General features: G+C 39.0%; 1 protein-coding gene across 7 annotated transcripts in view; it reads left to right on the forward strand.

Moving 5' to 3' along the window:
- The window catches only part of MICAL2 (microtubule associated monooxygenase, calponin and LIM domain containing 2), a 78,005-nt gene extending 65,368 nt beyond the window's left edge, over nt 1-12,637 (forward strand). For 3 of the 7 annotated variants that reach the window (XM_050335465.1, XM_050335466.1, XM_050335469.1), the window contains 3 exons: nt 6,484-6,670; nt 7,684-7,772; nt 8,099-12,637. In XM_050335465.1, coding sequence (XP_050191422.1) covers nt 6,484-6,670; nt 7,684-7,772; nt 8,099-8,485 — 663 coding nt within the window. In that variant the 3' untranslated portion in view covers nt 8,486-12,637. Of the gene's footprint in view, nt 1-4,463; nt 4,563-5,038; nt 5,120-6,483; nt 6,671-7,683; nt 7,773-8,098 lie in introns of all 7 variants that reach the window. The other 4 variants (XM_050335470.1, XM_050335468.1, XR_007631447.1 and 1 more) reach the window with 4 other exon arrangements.
- The last annotated feature ends 1,762 nt before the right edge of the window (nt 12,638-14,399 follow it).

The following is a 14,399-nucleotide window of genomic DNA, read 5'->3' on the forward strand; positions in this document are numbered from 1 at the left end:
TTGCCTGCCCTCTGTGCCCACCTTCAGCACAGTAAAGGATGATAAACAGTCACCGTGGAAAGAGGGATGTAGGTCAGGCTTGGGCATGGGGATAGGGTACCCTTGAATAGGGAGGAGCAGGATGTTGGGGAAGACCTGCAGTCTGCAGCAGGACAAGTTCTGACTTCATAACAAGCCATCTCTCCATGTCCTTCCATGGTCACATTGTTTTGTATGTGTTTTATCTGTAAAGATTGCTCACTTTTCAGAACTTTCAGATTTATGAAAATTTTATCATACTCTAAAATATAGACACCGACTAAATGCGAGGTGCTATAAAAATAAAACTGAGAAATATTTCTGATGCACAGCATGCATTTTCAAGTGCTCTTAACAATATGTTTGGACCACTCTGCTGTGAATATGTACCAGTAACTACCTGTGTTTGTGTTATCCTGGAGAGGAGGTTATAGGACTCAGAATTTGTATTTCTGGTCTCTGTTCTGAGAGCTATCAATAGGTAAGTCTAGACTTCAGTGTGAGAAAATGCTTTGGCACTGATAAGTCAACGGAAGAACTTGCTTGTGTCGCTCTCACTGTTTCTGCTTCTTCCCAGTAGAAAAGCAAAAGATAATAGAAGTCTTGAGTTTTATAAGACTTCATGATATATGACCTATAAATATTAGCACCCTCCCATCATTTAAATAGTTAGTACCATCATTTTAATTTCAAGGGAGTACTGAGGTTGTTACCAGTCATTGCATCTGCTGAATTTTCATTGGAACACTATTAGTTATGGTGGCATAGTTATTGAAGATAGTGGCTACAAAATCGTACTGTCTCATTATAGAAACCTATTATTAAGTCTAAGGCCTGAAAGGAACACTCGAAAAGGGGGCTATGGGACCATATTGCTTCTTTGAAGACATACAGTCATTACAACTTATTAAGAGTTAACTTCTGTATGGACGATGCCAGTAAAAATCAAAACTACCTTCTAACTTTAATCAGCTGTCAAAATTCACATAGCTAGAATTATGAATTAGCATATGTTACATTACAGGCTGGGCTTTGATCGTTCCTGTTCTCTGTTTACATTTGGATTGACCTTCAGAAAACTGTCCATCTGAGCTTTGCATGATTGAATTCACACAGTATGATGTAGGATCTATGAAGTTTTGTTGAAATCAATAGGCTTTGCTCCCTGTAGAGTTTGTACAAACTACTTCCTTTCAATGATGTGACTCTAATTACAAGCAGTATGCAGGGTTTGGGTGTTTCCTACACACAGTAACTTATTACTCAAATGTTGTTTATCTCAGAAGGAAAATGTACATAGCAGGTTGTACAAAAAGTAAATAAATCACCCTCATAGCAAAATAAGACCCGGAAAATCATTAAGGATATGAAAGAACAAAGGGAAAGCATTGCATTCTTTTGGAGGCAGAGAGCATATTTCCTTTGTTTTATGAAAACACTCCTGAGGCTTACTCCTTGGTTGGCTGTGGTGTTCTAAATAATAGCACAAAGAAATACAGAAGGCAGCTTTCTCTTTCCATGTTAATAACCACCCTGATCAACCTGCTGAAAAGCTTTGGCGATGTGTCATTGACAGGTCAAAAGTTTTAGTAAATCACAAACATTTGGGATTTTTAAGTGTTCTCTGGTTGTGTACTGAAATTCACCACATGAACTAACTCTTTAAGATTACTTTTCAACAAAGGATTTAAAGCTGCTGGTATAAACCTGCCTGGATTGTGAGCAGTAACCTGTTTCCTACAGATAGTGGCCCCAGCATTACAAAATGTGTGTGTGTGTGACTTCACATATACCAGTAGCTTCAGGGGGAGTAAGGGCATGAGCAAAATATAAACCCCATTATGTGAATACTGTTTCTAGGGTACCTGAGCAGCATATCAGGCAGGCCTGTGTGCTGACCAAAGCTAAGCCATGTGAGAGCTGACAGCTTCTCTAAAGGAATGTGTGTAGAGTCAGACCCTCTCCTGCAGCTGGGGTTTATTACACTCACACAATTAAATGGGATGAGGATGTTATTGAAGTCCTTGTCCATAAGCAGAGTGAGGTTCAGAGAACACACAGAAGGGGTTATTGGTGGTTTGGTGGTTGTGCTGTTGTTGTACAAGGGCAAGAGACATGAGCCTTGCAGGGCAGCACTGCTCTTGCACGTCCTGTCCCTCCCATTCTCATGTTTCTGATGGTGGCAGATGCCCATGGGGCTGCCCTGGTGCATTCTCATTCTGCCCTGATATGTCTGTTTTGTGACTGAGTGACATTTGAATAGAACAGAGTAGTTCAGTTGGAAGGGACATACAACATCTCTTGCCTGACCAGTTCAGAGCTGACCAAAAGTTAAAGCATGGTTTTAAAGGCATTGTCACTGAATTTAATTGAAATCCCATTTGCTTTTACTTGGAATGTGAATTCACATTCATTACAAGGACATTTCCTTTTAATAACATTTTTCAAGTGCGTATAAACATGCAATTTTCTTGTTTTGACTACTTTAATGTTGACATAGATTTTTTCAATGGGCGGAGAACAGGAATCAGCCAACCTGATGAATTTCAAGGTGTAGTTCAGACTCAAGGATACCTTTCTTGAAATTCAACTACTTGCACTTTAGGCACAGCCTTGTTATTTAACTGATTGGTCCAGCATTTAACTAGTTCAAGGTAAACTTTCTGCTTGGACTGACTTTGAACTCTTTCTTTTACCTTGGACCTTGTAGGTAAGAAGTTGTACATGGCCTAGAAGTTGCTCAGCATATTCAGAGGTGTGCAGAATTTGGGGAGGAAAATTTTTTCTTCCATGATCTTAAACAATACAAAGGAATATAGTTTTCCTGTAGTAGCAGGTAGCATTTCCCTTATTGGTTTATAATCTGATGTACCTCTTAGGACAGCATAGCAGTTTACTTTGCTGTTGTTACCCACAAGTTGTTCAGATACTCAATAATATTTAAAAGTCTTTTTATATTATACAAAACCAAAAAGTACAGAATTTTGTCCCTTAAGTGGCCATTGTCAACTTAACATACATACTTTTATCTGCCTGGATATGAAGTTAATTATGAGAGCACTCTCAAAAGATAAGAGGAGCTGTAAGAGCTTAGAAATGTTCCCTTGAAATTTTTTTATTAGCAAGAATATTGTTTTCCATCTTAATTTCTGAAAATACACCCACAATACATTTTTAAACTTGATAGAAAATACTTTAAAATTGTTTTGAACTATTGCAAATACCATTGCATTTATATTTTTCTCCTTTCTTCATGGTAATTTCTGATATTTTAAAACCTAGGACTTAGTGTGGTGGTAGTAGACAAATCATTTCACTGAGAAGAGTGGAACTAACTTAAAATTTGGGCTCTGTGGGAGACAAATGGTGCATAAGAGATGAGATCATGGATTCTCAAGGGAGAAACAATGGTCTGACTTCAGAATCAGAGCACCAAATCCCTGGCCCTACCAGGATGGCCCTTGCTGCATTTGGTACAAGAGAGGCTGTGGGATCTTACATTGTTTATAAGGCTCAAATCCAAATCACTGCAGAAAATTCAGTTTAGGATAGAAAGTATTTCTGTAAATCTGTCTGAAGTCTGCACAGACTTTTTTTCCAGAAGCAGAGAACTAGAGTACCTACCTACCTGCTGCCATTCAGGCACACACATCTTTCTTCTTTTCCAGTCCCTGGGCATGTGTTTTGGCAGGGAAGCCTGGACCATGCAGTCAGTTGTCTGTCTACAATGCTTTTGGAGCCACAGCCTAAGAAAGTGCAATCTCCTTGCAGGCCTAATTGATAAAGGATTGATAAATGCAGGCCTAGCATTCATGTAATAGTGTGATGAAGAAGATTAAAGGAGATGTTTTCCTTTCATGAGCATAGTTTCTCTAGTTTTCCCTGGCATTGAGTCACTGGGGAAAGGGTGAATGGTTGCTCTGTGAGCACCAACAAAACATTTCTGAGTGGGAAATTGGCACATATGTTCTCATAGAATGTTCCCTAAAATGTCATGGTTTGTGTACTGTTAATGTGAAGTTTAATTCCGCCCCTATTGTGAAATATAAGAACAATGTCCCAAGAAGCTGAAGGGAACAATAGGGGGTTTTTTTTAATCTGTCAGAATGTCCAGCCCAGATATCCAGTCAGTAGCTTCCAGCTCAGCCTTCTGCGGACACAGCAGGAGGCAGCATTTGCTCCCATCAGCTATTTCTCCCTCATCTGGAGACTGGGAGAAGTCCATGGGCTGCACAGAAGCCTTCTGTGGCACCAGCTGGACCACATCGGTCATGCATGAACAAACTTGTGCTCTGCTAGACTTTCCCTCTGCTCTTTCTCCTGCCTCCCTTTATCGATGTTAGCATGTTTTCAAACCATTCTTGTCCTTTTTTCTTGAAGTTCTTTTTCAAAGATAACTAAAGCTCTTCCTTCTCTTCTTCATCTATCTCCCCTTTTCTGGTTAGATGACTGTAGGAAAGGTCTCACGTGCAATTGGAGCTGTGGCTGAAGTTCTTGTAAATCTGTATGTGAATGATCACAGACCCAAGCCACAGCTTGAACTGGTAAGACTAAACCCCCAAAGAAACAATAACTTAAGAGCAGTGTTTCCAGAATGTCATCCACTGGTTGTGGAGCACCTTAAGCTTTATGAAAGGTCTTAGGCTGGAAGGTGTAAAGACCTTCCCCGGATCTTCGCTCGCAAAGACTGGCCATTAGGAGTCTAACACTTACTAAGGAATCAAGTGCATGTTTGCAAAATATGCTGACGTGTGAATGTGCTGGAAATGTTGCTCACCGTGTCTCCTATTTATATTTTTAGTACTTGACTGTATGGTTTAAAACTTCAGGAGGCTTTTATTAAATGTAATTACTGTAGAATTAGTAACAGAAGGCAATTACTAATCAGGGTGACTTCTAAAGAAAGTTTTGGGCAGTACATGTTTATGCAGTTATTTTTAACACACAAATGCTGAATCACCATGCCTCATTTTGAAGAGGGTTGTTTTTCAATGCTGACACTATTCTATGTTGAATTCAGAGACGATCCCTGGACAGAGCTACAGGTTCTTGCCCCACTCCTCACTCTCCATCTGCTGCCTCCACTGCTCAGAGCTGTAAGGTATTGGGAAGCAAAGTAACGTGTTGTGGTGTGGTGATGACACTTACTTACCATTCAACACTAAACTCAATTGCTTCTGCTTCATTGTAACCATCTATTAATACCGTATTTTTTAAAACACATTTAAAAATGTATTTTTCCACTTGCATGGTTGCTTCTCTGGGAAGTGTCATGCTCTGAAATGATCCATCAGAGCAAAATGGTTTGCTAATGGCAGATTTTGGAGCAGGTTCCTCAACTTTTAAACACAAGACAGTGTGACAATGACAATTGTGACTTGCACTTCACATTAGAAGGTTGTTCCAAGACTGCTTTTTACTGGGAAATTAAAGATGTGTGGACTATGTACTGCTGCCTGAATGTGCTCAGACTGTGCCAAGCCTGTGCCTCCTCCGTCCCACGTGTGGTACCTCTCCTGTGGCATCAGGGATAGTGGAAGGGGAGGGAGATGGTGATGGAATGTGGTAAATGCAGCATGCTCATCTGCACCGACCTGTAACCAACCATAATACAATAATGCAAAGTAACATCCTCATACCTGTGTTTAATAAGACAAGGGAAGTCCTTAGTAGCATCTAATCCATTTATAATTTATTTCTTTTTCTGTACCTTTTGCATGTATATCCAAGAGAGGATGAGATTTGTGGCAATGGAAGAATGTTAATTGCCAGCCCAATTTCAACAAAAACTTTCAAAATAGTTTCCAGCCGTTAATATGGATCATGTTTAAAGTCCAGTGTGTTAAAAAATGTTCTGTGGTAGGCAACAAATCAACTTTTTTAAAAACTAACCAAGCCCGGACTGTAGTCTCAGGAAGAACATGGCTGAGAGAAGATGTCTGCAGAGATGTGAGTGGTAGTTCGGAAACCAGGGTCAAAGACTGTCAGCTTTTCTTCCTAGACCTTAAGGAACAAGACTACATTCTCCTCTGGAGTGTGTGTGAACTGAGTCTTCAGGGTGTCTGTTGTTTCAGGATGGCCAGGTCTGCCTTCACCTTCTTCTGAGAAGCCCACACTGAGCCAGGGTGGTGCAGGGTGACAAGTGAGCATCTGGGGATGATGCTGCTCTTGCACCTGAGTAATCACAAAATGTTGGTGAACTCCCAGAGGGAAACTGGATGCAAGTCCAAGACAAAAGTCAACCCTTAAAGTCCTTGTGATGCCTGATTTATTAGTTGATGCATAAACCTACAGAATTGCAGCAAATGAGTAATAAAAAAAAGCTGACTGATTCTTGTTGTAATTGTGTGTGGAGGGTGCTGTGTAACACTTCAAGCAGCTAACTCAGCTGCCCCCTTAATAAGAATTTATATCTGGGTGTAGTGCCATGGCTTTATGTGCATTTCTGTTTTTATCTTTTGACAGAGTTCTCTGCGAAAAGAATTTCCTCAGTCTATTGGGGGGAGTGACATTTGTTATTTCTGCAAAAAACGGGTCTATGTTATGGAGCGGCTGAGTGCAGAAGGCCACTTCTTTCACAGGGAGTGCTTCAAGTGTGAAATATGTTCTACAACACTCCGTTTAGGAATTTATGCCTTTGATGTTGAAGAAGGTAATGTAGGAGCTATTTAAGAATATTTTGAAATGTCTGAGTATTGATGTTTTTAATGGAACTGGGGAAAAAGATCTGGCGCAGTAGGTCGGTCAGGAGGAGGTCTGCCAAGTGTGTTGTTTGTATCCATACTGATCTTTGAGTTTGAGTCCTTGTACTTGCAGTCCTAGTCTTTCAAAAGAATTGAGTTATGACAGACTTGAGCTCTAAATGAAGAAGTCCTCAGTGGAAAATGAGTTGAGTGACCAAAATGCACTTTGTCCAATAACAGGTCAGAGTGGGGGGGGAAAGGGTGATTTTTCTCCCACAATACAGGGTTATTCTTATCTCTCATTTATAACTGGCCATTAAATAATGTGATCTATAAGGATAAGCTATAATAGTGGCAGATTTACATGGATGGAGAGAATATAGGTTATTTCTTTTAAGATGTTATGGCTCAGGACTTGAAAGCAGTAGGACTGGCCAAGCACAGTGTAATTTATTCCAGGCTGCTGTAGAACAAGAGGTTCAGTTCTTGGGCACTCGGTCCCACCTAGAGCCTGGGGTTCAGAGACAGTGAATTTTTGTTTTGATTTTCAGTTTAGAGAGGAATTACCAAACTGAATTGAAAATCACTTGCCACTTCCAAGTGATCTGAGTGGATCACAGTATTAACCTGATCTCCTTCTGTGAAAGGGTTAAAGACTCAAGGTCAAAGGTGGTTCTTTTTCTATCCAGAGTATCTGCAAAGACTTCTTTTGAGTTGACTATTTGACTTTTGGTTTTGCTCGATATCTTGTGTTGGTTTGTGACTGTATTTAAGAGATCTTGAATTTTTGTGATTTGTTAATCTTATACCTGAGTGGTAGATAAATGACCTTGTGTTATTGAACTAATATGCAAATTTGTGTTCAAGTTTCCCATTCCTTTTGCTGCCCAACCATTCACTATTTTTTTTATAGATACAACAGTGAGTTTTCAGTCTATATACATATAGAAAACGTCATATAGTTTATTTTTCCCTCTTGTAGGTAAATTTTACTGTAAACCTCATTTTACACACTGCAAAATGAGTACGAAACACAGAAAGAGAAGAGCAACATTACCAATCCAAGGAAAGGTAGGTATTGATTCTATTGGTCATGCAGGAAATGTTGAGGCAGTTTTATCTGGAGCAGGGTGCAATACTTGGCAGGGGGTGGGGGGAAGTTTTCTACCTAATGTGCAGAAGTAGTAAAATCGGAGCTAAAATACAAACCTCCTTGTTCTGTGAGTTTGGCGTATTTATAATCTGCTTCTTAATGGAATTTAGCTTTTCCTATGCAAAGCAAAGTTAAGAGCAATTGGAAATGGAAATATACATAAAGACTGGAAGACGTTAGAAGCTTGACTTAGAAGTTAAATATGCTTCTAAAGTATCTTTTTTTTTTTGATGCTTTATGTAAGGAGGCAGCAGAAGCATGGAAGAAAATGGAACCCAGACCCGCAGAGACCACCACAGAAAGCACTTTGTCTGCTGCTAGCAGTCCAGAGGACAGGTCCCCAGGTATCCTGACTTCCTTCTTTAGGGGCACGCTAAGCTGGCCCCTGCGGGTGACAAGGGATCTGCTTGACATTCCCAGACGCCTGTCTAACTGGATGCATGGTTTTCTGCACGCTACCAATCTTCATTTCAGGGACAATGCATATAACTATACCTACTTGTATGAACTCTTGAGCCTTGGTGTGCCACTCCTCTGTGCTCTTCTAGAGGTACTTACTCACATGTACCGGGAAGCAGAGCTATCACTTGAAAATGTGCTTGAATGGGTGAAAAGATTCTATAGGGTTTGAATTCTTCTACGTGTCTTGCTCAGTTGTGCCTTTCAGATTTTCAAAATTAACAGCCTGACTGTTTTCTTGAGGGGGGATTTTGGTTTTGGAGTTTTGTTTTTTTGCTTTTCGTGCAATTTAATGCATGACTTCAATGAATGGTGGATTCCTTCTGACATAAACGAGGTACACAATCAAAATTTTCAACATAAAATGTACTGTATGTGAGAGCATGAAGGACAGTGTCCAGACACATTTCCGGAAAATGGAGACAGATGAAGGATATTTTGTAGATTATTTTTCCCTCTGTTTGATTCTGTGATCAGACCATTGGGGAAGATGGTACATTTTGAAACCATTTTTCTCCCTGCCTACCAACCCCTCCACTTCTTTTTTTTTTTTTTTTTTTTTTTTTTTTTAGTTAGACCAAGAAAGAACATGTGTTTCAGATGTGTGGGGAATATATCTGACAAATGACTGGGTTTTGAAACCTGAATATAGAGCGTAGCTTTTTTTTTTCTCGCTTTCGTCTTTGCTCTGGGTTATGAGGTTTATAATTTGCATGAATGTTTTGAAAAAAATCACGTACGTAATTCATATTGCTCCTAGTCATGCCTTTTACGTTGCTTACGTGTGATAGATACCCTCTGTTGATAAGTGGGTATTATCTGTTCTACTAATTTATTTAAATTTTTAAATAAATTTGAAGAGCAAATGCTAGGTGAGTGAAGGCTTGATTGAAATTTTTAAGTTGAAGGAACTGGTAATGTAATTAGACCTGACTTATTCCTCAGGTTGAGGCTTCCTCATTAGGTGGCCAATAAGAGGAATATGAATTTATGGAGCACTCATCTGTAGCTGAAATCTCTACTGTTGTGCCTCTGGGTAGGCATTGCTCCCAGTGTCTGTTGGAATTTCTTCAAAACACAAGTTTAAAACAAACAAAAGCCTATAAATGTATTCTAAGATTACTTCTTAGCTGGGTATTTAATTCATTTCAATGTGTACAACCAATGGCAGCCACTAAATAAATTTCTTTCAGATGTCTCTCAATGAGGTATACCTAAAACAGCAGGTGTCTGGACAGGTTAAATAATCTATTTACAGCAAGGACATGCTGCCAATTCTGATTATTTTCAGCCTAGTTAGCCAGTGAGGTAAGCATATTCCTTGCCTCTCAAATACTTACATGTTTAAATTCAGGCATTGACCAAGAAATAGGTAAATACATAAACATGGCAATATGTGTAGCCTAAAATTAAAAACATCTGTAGTATTTATTTGTAGCCAAAAGAATGTGGCATAAACAATAGGAAATACTGTCCTATTCAGTTAGTACTGAAGTTGAGGATGACTTTCCAGTGGTCTCAAATGACCGTGTTTCTCATGGGCTGGCAGTTGTGATTTTATTTTTTTTTAATATAATGAGTGGGCAAAGATGATTTTGATTGTTTTGCCTCTTAGATATTAAGAGGAAATGTATCTTTTGTTTAAAAATAAATTACAAACTGGATTTTTTTTCTAGATAGTTTGACTTTCTTTAAACTATGAGGGTAAAGACTTTCACATTTTAGAGTGGTTATGTATTATTGGAAAAAAATTGTTAAGTATATGCAGAGAACTTGAAAAAGTGCTTGAAGAAAATTGTTTAGATATATGGTAGCATTCCTTTGAAATAAATTGCCATTAATGCTCAAACATATTCAGCCAAACTTTGCTAGAACATTGACTGGACACAGCAATAATTATAGTAACATGGTGAGCATCTGTATATACGTAAAGAAATCTATCTGTACCTTTTTTTTATTGCATTTTAAAAACCCCTAATTTGAAACACTGTATTATTTTTAATTGTTTGCTGATGGTAGTAATGGTTTCACCCTAAAAAGGAGAAAATCTGCAGTGCGATTTGTCATGTTACTCCTGTGACACAGCAAACTGCTAAGTGGTTTTAAAATTTGGGTTGCCATCAGTTTTGATTTCAGTATGTCAACAGCAGAGTCTTTAGGAACACTTTTTCTTCTGCTGCTTACTACAGGAAGTTTTCTGCTTTTTCAGCAGAGTGAGCATAATGGTAAACTTACAGAAAATGGTGATGTACTAAGAAATTTGGAAATCTCTGTCCAATAAAGTTAAAGGAAATGAATCTTACTAGTAGAAAGTTTAAAAATCAGATTTTAAAAAAATAAATTAAAATAATGTATTGGTTTTGTATAAATTTATATAATGGGAAATAAAATCCCTACACTTCCACAACAGAATTCAGGAACTTGCATAATGCAAATGTTTTCCTGAGGAATCTTAATTACACTGCATATTCCACTGGAATTTTGCAGGTGATTCTTCTGGAAAGGTTGTTTTATTGGTATCAGTCTATAATTGGTAGATTTTTTTTTCACTTCATCTTAATATTCTGCTAGTAATATTCATACTTATTTGTCCTCATTCATAATTTAAGGCAAGAAAGGCAGTTTCATTTTGGCCAATTCTTCTTTGCACCTATGTAATCTTCCTGATGCTTTCCTATTTAACCAAGTTAAGTTCTGTGTTTTCTTCCCTGCTCTCTTCTCCTGTCAATGTCCCTTATTGCTTTTAGTCCGATTCAACATTCCGGTGCTGCACCCGCTCACTGGCTGAAGCCTTTCTGCTCTCAGGTGATTTTTTTTTTTCTGCTTGCCAGTTCCAAAATTGTGTGACTAACACCGTCGTTTGACAGCATTTTGTGGTTTTTTAAAACTTTTGGAGCAAACTGTGTGTGTCTGGTATATTAATGGAGCTTTGGCATGATCATTTAACCTGTTGCTGAATTGATGGTTTTAGAAAAGGTAATGCCTGCGCTCTTTGTAGGGAATGTTTTTCTCTTGGTGTCTGTGCATGTTTGCTTCCCTATGCCTTTCAGGTAAGTTAGACAAGTAAATAGCTCCTTGAAGGAACTAGCTGAAGCCTTATTTTTTTTCAAAGAATTGAAGGAAAGATTAAAAATAAGGTCAGGAAGGCATTACCCAGCTGATTCTCCTGGTTGGCATGAGCTCAGATGTGCAATGAGCAAGCAGCATCTGAGCAGTGTGGTGCTCTCTGAGCACTTCTCTGCTTTCATACTGGAAGAGTATGGTATAAAAAGATTCTGTATAAAAAAGAGCCAAAGCAATGCAAATTCCAGTCTTCCACCCCAAGCGACATTTCTGCTATTACTCCTGTCTGCAAATATGCCTGCAGTTCTCAGGCTGAAATATCACCATGCCAAGTTTATATAACCAAAGTGTTTTGGTTTGAGTTGTTTTATTAACTAATTAACTTGGCCCCATTTGGCACCCTGATGAATGGATTTGTCTTGCTGCATGAGACATTGCCACTACTCCCTGTGACAAACATACGTGATTATTTTTATGTAAAGAAATGCATAAGTTTCAGTTTGTGTAATCACAAGTTGACAATCTAGAAGGGGAAATTAATCCCAACAAGAACCAAGGGCTCAGTCTGACCAGCAAGTGCACAGGGTCTGGCTGATGTGGTCATAACCCAGCTGTTCCTGCCGAGGATCCCTTTCAAAGGGAGGGGCCTTCAGGAACTGATCTTAGGAGTAATTTTCAGCAGGGGCTAACCATCCTCTGCCACTCTCCTCATTTCACATGCTTTAGCCAGGAATGTGGAAGGGCCACAGGGTCAGAGCTCCGTGTTCCTTATCTTACTGACCTGTATGTTTGTGGGACTCACCTGGTAGTATTTATTTGTGTGGGTATCCTAAAATGACTCGATGGCTCTGACAGTCCCTATGCTGTGCCCACCAGAAACCTCTCTGTATTTTAAGGGTCACTTCCTGCACATATGGCTGGGATGTGACTTCCTATGTATTTCAGGGCTACAGTGTGTTGTTACAAAGCTCAGCATGCTTTAATATGAAGGTCTACCATTTCAAACCACTTCCTATTGCTGTGTTTTTTACTCTCTGTTTCAGACTCTTCCTCGCTGTTCCTGCCCAGTGAGGATTCTGTCCTTCTCCTCCTAAACCTTCTGTCTTTACTTTATAATCTTAACTGAATATTTTTATTAAATAGTTTTTAACTCTGTATTTAAATTTTCACATGGAAACTCTGTATTTTGCACACGGTGAAAATTGTTTTAGCTTTATTTATGATATCTGCTGTAAACAAAAATAAATGTAGTTCTTTATAAGTCTCCTTGTTTCATCTCTTCCTTATATAAAAATTTCCTGAGTACAGACTTAACAGTGACTTCACGCTGGTTTTGCAAACTCCTCTTCTGGTGGATGCTGTGGTGTTACCCTTCTTGTGGCCTGGGCCACAGGCCAGAGAGTTTCACTGTGGTGGTGTAATTGCACGTGTGTCCCTTTTGAAAGGGATATACGTCAAGGTCCTTGACAAGTTATCCCATCGCTGCAGATCCAAGGTGCCTGGTGTTGGGATTTATCCTTCCTGGCAGTGATAGCTGGTGTTGGTGAGCATGGGGTTTGCTTGTATTGCATACACAAATGGCACTTGTCCTCTTCTCTTTGACTTCTGTTACCTTTCCTCATGTTATTATGTTACATATTAACATATGTCACAAAGGTAATAAGTTAATGTGTTTGGGGTTTTATATTGTGTTCAGGAAAAGGTAATAACTGTGGATAAAGCTTTATCTTTGCTACTCACTCCGGAGTGCTATTTGCAAGTTCCCAGTATCTTCTGGACCCCTGGAAGCTGCAGCTCCTGGTGACCTATTGACCTATTACCTGTTAACAGTGACTTTGTTTTATTTATTTATCCTTCCTTTACTCTGTCATGGATTTTCTCTATTTGCATTTTTGTATTTAAAGCTGGTGATGTGATTGTTTTTAAATACACCTTTTGGGTTCTCTAAAATAGCTTTCCTAAGTCTTCCTCCCCTTCATTTTCTTTCTTTTGCTTACTCTGCAATTCTTAAGCTATAATCTCTTCCTTTGTATGTCAAGGAAAGAAACAAATCCCAGAGAGAAGAGTCCCAATAATTTAGTGGAAGGATTGTGTGATTTTTTTTTTAATGCAATCAAACTGAGCCTCACTGGGGTTGTTTGAATGACAGAAATTAATTTTTTTAAATTGTTGCTAAAGACAACATTGCCAAAGAACAACAACTGTTATTCTCAATTAGCTATTCCATCTTCCCTGCCAAAGGAAAAGCCACCATGCACAGTAGAAAGTTTGCATAATGAAAACATGGGGCAACAAATACCATTGAAGACAATACTTGGCACTTCCTTAGTTGCAATGGGCAAAGCAGTTCGGGTGAAACTAAATATTACTCTTTGCACAATTGACAGTTTCAGAGCAGGCTCAAGAGGCAGTGGCAGAGGAACATCAGAAGAGGGTTTTGTCTGCGGAAAGTGATGATTTGTTTGGCACTCAAGCTTTGAGAGGCTTCAGATGTTCATGCTGTTCTCATAAAGTTTCACTTATTCCTGCTAAAATATCAGTACAATGACTTGGAATTGGGTAATGTTAGAGCCTAGATTTGTTTCTTTTGGTGATGCAGAAAGCCAAACAAGTCAAATGACTAGACAAAATCCTATTGGTAGAGGCATATACCTTGCAGTAAACAGTCCATGCCCTGGAACACTAATGGACAAGACAGGACACAGTGTATGGAAAAGAAAGAAAACAAAGTAAGCAACATGAGGGAAGCAAATTTGTGTTAGTTCCCTCACTCTCAGTCAAAATTATTACACAATAAAAATAAATATTCCCTGTTTAAATATCAATAATGCTTTTGAAAGGAGAGACTAGTGGGTTAAGTTCTGTGTGAATTTAACAAGTGTTGTTTGGGACTCCTCGGAGCAGGAGACTTGAATCCTCTTCCTGCTTTTCTCTGGAGCTCTCTCCAAAAGCCGGGATGCTCTCAGTGTCCAGCAAGCAAGTCCTGTTAGAAGTGCAACTCAAAGTTATAATACTTTGTCCCT

This window comes from Myiozetetes cayanensis, unplaced genomic scaffold (genome assembly GCF_022539395.1).
Source record: "Myiozetetes cayanensis isolate MyiCay16 unplaced genomic scaffold, myiCay2020 scf6-25, whole genome shotgun sequence".
Lineage (NCBI taxonomy): Eukaryota > Metazoa > Chordata > Aves > Passeriformes > Tyrannidae > Myiozetetes > Myiozetetes cayanensis.